At 36.3% G+C, this 7774-nt stretch overlaps 1 protein-coding gene across 1 annotated transcript; it reads left to right on the top strand.

Annotated features, from left to right (window-relative positions):
• The first annotated feature begins 6372 nt into the window (after window positions 1-6372).
• On the top strand, window positions 6373-7573 carry LOC134824325 (solute carrier family 25 member 32-like). Its single transcript, XM_063836203.1, has one exon. It carries the CDS (start codon window positions 6375-6377, stop codon window positions 7296-7298), a length of 924 nt encoding a protein of 307 aa, XP_063692273.1. The 5' UTR covers window positions 6373-6374; the 3' UTR covers window positions 7299-7573.
• Window positions 7574-7774: the final 201 nt, after the last annotated feature.

Raw genomic sequence — 7774 nt, 5'->3', positions numbered from 1 at the left:
ATGTAGGTCCACTATTGCCTTTGTCAGCTCGGTGGTAAGTAGCTTGGAGGCTGTGTACTCAGGATGGCATTCTTCGTGAGGTTTACCAATGCCCAATCCTTCCAATCTTATTCAGTTAAACAAAAATTCAGTTAAACAAAAATTACAATTTTATGCCATTTATTACAGAGTAAACAAGTTTACAATAAATCAATTTGATATTTAAAGGAATCCTAATTCAATGTGTAGTATGGTTGTCACTCTTTAAATAGGTTAGATATAGGTTGATGGGGCAAAGGAGTGTGCGTGCTGTTCGCTATTGCTCACACCAAACGGCAACCTAGTAAATGTTTTGTATGGACACCGGTCTCCATCACGATACAAAATTAGGATTGTAGAATATATTGTATAACTTTTAGTGCAGTGGAGGTAGCGGTGTGGTGCATTAATAGAGTGACAGCCTACTGATTTAGAGTTGTTTCTAAGTGAGTATAATGGGTATATTTTTGGACCTAAAGGCTTTAGTATGGCAACTTTAAAATTGGTTCTTTTAATCATTTATTAAATATCAGTTTAAAAATATAAGTAAGTAAAATACAATTTAAAAATAATAGAAATAGTCATACAATTAAGAAATTTACCAAATTCTTAATATCTACCTAAGAGAAAAATACCTACCTAAGTCAATGTCTACCTGTAATACATATATGCATAAGAATTCTCTTTGGTGATAATGATGCATACTTCAATAAGTTCAAAACATGTGCCAGAGTGAGGCCTATCAATAGAGATAAGACCGGTAAAGTTATCAAGCAGATGTTAGGCAAAGACTTCTTTGAACTAGAACACAGTAAACCAATCTGTAACGAGTATAACTTCCTGACTGTCCACAATCTTCATAAGTTGCACTGTTTACTGGAAATGTTTAAAATTAATAAGTTCCAATCACCAATCTCAATGTTCTCTTTATTCAACAGGTCACCAAGACGAGACAACTACTTCATCCCACCCACTCCATGCTCACTATTCATCTATCAATCAACTAGTATTTGGAATCACTGCCGTAAGTCAACAAGTGAAATAGACTTCTCCACTCACATCAGTATATTCAAGAATAATCTTAAGAAATCTTTGTTAGAACTACAATCTAAATATGATCGACAACTTTGGTGCAGTTACAACTTTGATGCAAATGAATTATCATTGAAATAAGTTGATTTAGTAAACATAATCATATGAGTAAACCACGGTGTTATTGCAAAGAACCATGACAAGGGTATCAGACCTATATTAATCTAAGAAACGAAACAAAACGAATCATCATACAACAAATTTTAAAATCCTGCGGCACAGGATCCTGTTGTTTTCCTACTCTACCTCTCCCAAACCCCTCTCTCCTTCTCCTCTCTTCAGGTTTATTCTTCAATTTTTTTTAAATTAGATAGCAGATATATTTTCTTTTAAATGAAGTAATGGCATTATACATTGTTTGGTATCGTATGTATGTTGTGTATAGTGTTTGCTGACTGGGTAATACTTATGCTATATATTTTGAGGCTCACGACGTCTCGTCCCATGGGTGGAGTTGTAGGCTGAGTATGTGTTCTCCTTACTTCGTATGGTGAAACATTGACAGGTTTGCCTTAGCCTTTGGGACGAGTGTTTGCCCACCGGGGATCCAAAAATATGATTATCATGGACATTACTTTGACACATAAACTAATCAAACGACTTGAATGATTCCAGAAAATTTTACTAACTGCATTTAGCTAGTTTATAGTAAATACACACGATCGCAGAATAGAGGAGCACAATTGGGTTCTTTGTTCTGCGACTGTGTTTCCTCGGTGGGCCGACAGGTTTTTGTTGTGTAGTAGTGCTGGGAAAAAAAAAAAAAAAACGCTTTAACTATCAATGAGAGTACAAATTTTTAATTCTTGACCTTAGTACCACAGTTTCTGTGGTAAAAACAAATTTATAGTTAAACGTTATATAATGTAGAAGGGCATGATTTACTCACATCACTAAGCATCTGGATGGATAATTAGCACACAAGGATAAACTGACCTTTAAACATGACCACCAACTATACCACGTAACCATAGCTCCGAAATAAATAAATTGCTCTACAAGGAAACATCAGGCCTGATCCTATCACATTGTGGTCCCCAGGGGTTCGGTAAAGCCCTTACAGGCAACTGGGTCCTTTTACCAGCCACAATAAAATTGGTCATGCCAGTACTGTCATAAACTGTAACCAACTATTTAAAAATTAGATGTATCTTTTGCTAAATTTTAAATTTTAAGTCATAGAGCAATCTTCTTAATTTTAAAATTTTTAAGAATTATATTTTACCCTAACTATGATGTGGTGGCATTTCATACTTAACTAAATTTCAACTTTGAAAGTAAATAGATTATTAGTGACAACAAATTATAGTTTAAGACATCCATTCTGCATTGTGTTTCCAATATTAGAATTTATGATATGTATTGATTGAATAATTGGTAATAAATTTAACTTTTGTTTTATTAAAAACTTTTGTTTTATTAAATACAATAAATATTAGGTTAAATACATAGGTGGTGGAGTCAGCACACATTTACCAAAATCAAATTTTTTTAATAGGAGGAACCTGTGGGCCGAGAACACTGGATTAAATTTGTTGAAGGGGATTGTTTTCAAATGATAGCTGCATTATGTCATAATCGCTTGAGTTCCATGCTGAATCATTATAAGCATGTTGCAGCTTTAGTAGACTTAACAAGTCTCTCTCTAAGTCTGAGATCTCCCTGCTCAGCATCTTTGGTAAAAGCTTTTGTCTTATCTCAAGTTTTGGCGGCTCCATGACCTCAGAGATGTGAGGCACAGTCCTTTGAACAAACTTCCATCTGTGTTGGATGCCAGAGATGCTAGGCTGCTTGAGGCTGCTTGAGGCTCAGATTCTGTAATATCAGCTAGCAACTTGATGTCTTCACACCACCCTGACCTTGGACCTTATCCGCGATGTACTGAACTTTGACACCTGTATTGCCAAGTACTGCTCCAAGATGCCTAGTGCTCTGTTTTAGTGTTTGTTTTGACGCATTTGTAGCAGTATAACCACCCCCCGCGCGTGAGGGCACGTTTTTGCTAGTAATTTGCGACATTACTTTATGGATATCGAATCTCGCGACTTCAACGAAGTGCCGGGGACAAGTTTTCAATAATTCATAAACTTTTCAGTTCCTATCGTTTTAAGCATCGTTAGGGCTTTCCCAGAAACTAACTCTCATCATCCTAGGATAATCATGTGTCGCACAGCACTTGTTTCAGTAAAGAGTGTACTCGCCTTTACGAGAGAATGACGTGTACGTTTCGGTCACCTGCGGAAAAAGGAAGTGAGATATCGAAAATCTGAGATAAACCCGATCGATAAAATCCTTTCAGGTAGGTGCTAGTCAAGGTTTCATCTCTTTAGACATTAAGATGGCTTCAAACACCTCACAAAAAGTTTTCAAAAGTAAAATTTACTCGCGACTTCAAAAACCACCATAAAACGTGCCCTCATAGATTTTTGAGGGCAAGTTTTTGAGCGCGCCGCGTGACTTTGTCTCAGCAACAGCAATTAGTATAGTTACAATCTCGCAACTATGAACAGACAAGGAAAATATTGTATTAATATCTGTCAAAGGAATTTAATGTATTTTAACAACTTGTTCTAATAATGCTAATTATAACTAATCGATGAACCACATAAATGGTCGGCCTGGTGTGAGTGTATAGTATGGATTGTGCTCTGAAATGGGGCGCTGTTATTGGTTAATACAGCGGCCAATCAGGATCGAGCTGGTTTGTGGCTGCAGTCCAAATTTAGGATCATATCTGATTAGGTACCTAATAAGTGATTATGCACTTTAAAGTAAGATTAACTCGGTATTCACAATCCACATTAACAATTGTCTGCAGCCAATCAAGGTCAAGCTGACTACTTAATGTGAAAATCATATTATTATATTAATATAGTGTTTGTATCATTATAAGACGACTCATGTTTCTGACATGTCACTTGTCAGTTAAGAGGTTAAATGAGAAGACAGTTAGACTCTCATTTGATGTACACATTTTTCTGAATTGTACATGTAACAATCTTTATCAGTAATTATCTGTAATCAGCATATAAATCACATACCAATGTATCAAAGTGAAAACTGAAATCTTACCTGACAACACAAATTATAATAGTACCATTTTAACTCTCATGCAAGTTTACTCTTCTACTGCACTGGTTTTAATTGAACTTCCAAGAACTGTCCGGAAAATAAATCAGTCAAAAGCAAAGCCCCCGAATGCACTGTACACAATCTTTGTAATTACCCAATGTATTATATCGTGTACACTGTACAGACAGTTTCAATTAAATGCAGAAGAGTTGTTTAATGTTCCCACTTCCCAATTACAATCATAACAAACTCAAAATTGAGGATTATATACGGTACTAATTTCTGCCAAATAAGCACCATATAGACATCACAATTTTAATCAGTGTATATCCCGAGTGGCGTGAAGGCTAGAGCGTCGATCTACTCGCCAAGCGGTCGCATGTTCGATTCCCCGTGGAGGTCGAATTAATTTTTTGCCCAGATCACTCCGAGCACAATCATTTTTCATGATAAATAGAACATAAACAAAACTGACATGGGCCTGGCTATATCTAATTTTAGAACATAACCCAGGCCAGAATTTTCTTGAATAACTGTTGAGTGTCAGTAACCAGTGCAGAAAAAGAGAAGATATTTATCTCACTCCACTCTTTCTGCTGTTCTTATTGTTCTCCACCTCTGTTTTAGTGTCATTAACCGCTGCTGGTTCTTCTATCCTGAATGCTTGTTAAACCGGGGACCTGTATAAATATATAAGTTACAATTATTTTTTTAAAGTTACAAATATCAGCTGATTTGCAAAATGTAGCGATTTAATGTGGATTGTGAATACCGAGTTAATCTTACTTTAAAGTGCATAATCACTTATTAGGTACCTAATCAGATATGATCCTAAATTTGGACTGCAGCCACAAACCAGCTCGATCCTGATTGGCCGCTGTATTAACCAATAACAGCGCCCCATTTCAGAGCACAATCCATACTATACACTCACACCAGGCCGACCATTTATGTGGTTCATCGATTAGTTATTAGCATTATTAGAACAAGTTGTTAAAATACATTAAATTCCTTTGACAGATATTAATACAATATTTTCCTTGTCTGTTCATAGTTGCGAGATTGTAACTATACTAATTGCTGTTGCTGAGACAAAGTCACGCGGCGCGCTCAAAAACTTGCCCTCAAAAATCTATGAGGGCACGTTTTATGGTGGTTTTTGAAGTCGCGAGTAAATTTTACTTTTGAAAACTTTTTGTGAGGTGTTTGAAGCCATCTTAATGTCTAAAGAGATGAAACCTTGACTAGCACCTACCTGAAAGGATTTTATCGATCGGGTTTATCTCAGATTTTCGATATCTCACTTCCTTTTTCCGCAGGTGACCGAAACGTACACGTCATTCTCTCGTAAAGGCGAGTACACTCTCTACTGAAACAAGTGCTGTACGACACATGATTATCCTAGGATGATGAGAGTTAGTTTATGGGAAAGCCCTAACGATGCTTAAAACGATAGGAACTGAAAAGTTTATGAATTATTGAAAACTTGTCCCCGGCACTTCGTTGAAGTCGCGAGATTCGATATCCATAAAGTAATGTCGCAAATTACTAGCAAAAACGTGCCCTCACGCGGGGGGGGTGATAACCTCCCTCCCCGATCTGGTGGGGTTATTGTTTATTTTTACAGTTCAACGACCAATGAGGTGTTCAACATTTACATATAATGTTTCCAACTTGTGCCCAAAGCTATAGGATAATGGCAGCCAAATGGTAAATTTAATGCTACTTTAAGGATAATAATTACTTAAAGGATCCATGCAAAGCTAAAGGTAGAAAGAAAAACTCTTTTTTCGAAACTGAACTCTGCAGTAACTTCAAACCTACACAAATCCTTGAGTTAATTTCCCGTCATGCCCGGCCCGGCTCTATCTCTTCTCTCCTCTTTCAGTGAAATTCGTCTCGGTAGTAGTTTCCAAGAAAACTTTGAAAATTTTTGACTTAGAAAATTTTTGACTTAAAAAATGTTTGGGAAAAAATTGTTAGAAACCTAAATTAAAAAGTTGGCCCTTTTTGGCCCCTTGCCCAGATTTCATGGAAGATGTTCATTTAAGTCATTCAGAGGCTTAGTATAAATGTATCAAGATTATTCAATTATATTTCTGAAATAAATTCTGAACTGAAATATAATATTTCAGTTCAGAATTTATGGACAAATATTATAATGAAAAGATAACACAAAATTTCATTGCAGGATGAGCAGTATTGAATCAAGCTGGTTTAAATCTATAGTTAAGGCTCTGAACTTTGATGTTCTGATAGCAGGCCTGACTGGTGGTGCTGTTTCCACGCTCATACTTCACCCGCTTGACGTCGTCAAAATCCAGTTACAGGTTTCCGAAAATCACTCCTACCATGAAAGAAAAGTTTACAAGAACATGAGGGATGTTATTCCGACCGTCTACAGGAATGGAGGGCTCCTGGGTTTTTACCAAGGAGTGAGCCCCAATCTAGTTGGAGCGGCTTGTTCTTGGGGGCTTTATTTCTTTATTTATCACGGTTTAAAGACTTCTACCTTACAGAACTCAGATAAAACATCATTGGGCATGGCAGAACACTTGGCATATGCTGCAATTGCTGGCTTTATGACTCTTACCTTAACAAATCCCATTTGGGTGATTAAAACTAGGATGGTACTGCAAGCCTCCAGTAAAAACACCATGTATCGAGGTCTGGTGGACGGACTCAGTCAGGTTGCTAGAAAAGAAGGGCTCCGCGGTCTCTACAGTGGCTACATACCTGGATTGTTCGGCATTTCTCACGGTGTTATTCAGTTTGTATCATACGAAAAAATGAAGGAGTATTATTACAAGAAAAACTCGTACAATCTCGACGAAAAGCTAGGTGTGTTTCCCTACATAGCGCTGAGCGCTTCAAGCAAAGTGCTAGCAGTTTCCTTGACATACCCTTACCAAGTTATAAGATCTCGATTACAAGACGCATCCTGTCAGTACAACGGTTCCTGGGATATAATCATGAGAACTGTGAGAAATGAGGGGTGGAGGGGATTTTACAAGGGGATAGTGCCCAATCTGATCAGGGTAACCCCTGCCTGTTGTATTACTTTTGTTTGTTTTGAGAATGTTATGCATTATCTTAAGGCTTACAAGACAATATGATGATGATTTGTGTTAGAATAAAGTAATGTTGTAGGAATTGAGAATTTGTTAGGTATTATTTTTATACGATAATAAATTAGGTCAAGCTAATTAGTTTTAGTAATTTATTATATAATAGATGTTTACTGGACACTAAAACCAGCAAGAATGTTGAAATTATTCCAAGTATGTAGATACTGCCAATAGTTACTCTGTATAGTGCAATTTTTATTTTATAATTTTTGGCTCAATCCTATCAGCTTTTACGGTACTGACAAAAATTGATATGACATTATTCATTCTGGAAAAATCCCATATCAACTTTTCTTATGAAATTATTTTGTTTAATTTTTTAACTTCATTAAAAAACGGTTATAGTATAAAACCGAGACAAAGTTTCATACATGCTTGTTGAAGTTTCTTTTTAGAAAATTTCATCATGAAATTTTCATCACTGAGTCTATTAAGAAATTAAGTAAGAATTTTCTCGAAACAAT

This window comes from Bolinopsis microptera, chromosome 12, assembly GCF_026151205.1.
Source record: "Bolinopsis microptera isolate Bmic1 chromosome 12, MBARI_Bmic_1.0, whole genome shotgun sequence".
Classification (NCBI taxonomy): domain Eukaryota; kingdom Metazoa; phylum Ctenophora; class Tentaculata; order Lobata; family Bolinopsidae; genus Bolinopsis; species Bolinopsis microptera.
The sequence above is the reverse complement of the archived record's forward strand: the minus strand, read 5'-3'. Positions and strand labels throughout refer to the sequence as shown.

Bases quoted from the DNA above. Each gene is read 5' to 3' on its own strand.
- LOC134824325 (XM_063836203.1), top strand. From the start codon at position 6,375: ATGAGCAGTATTGAATCAAGCTGGTTTAAATCTATAGTTAAGGCTCTG.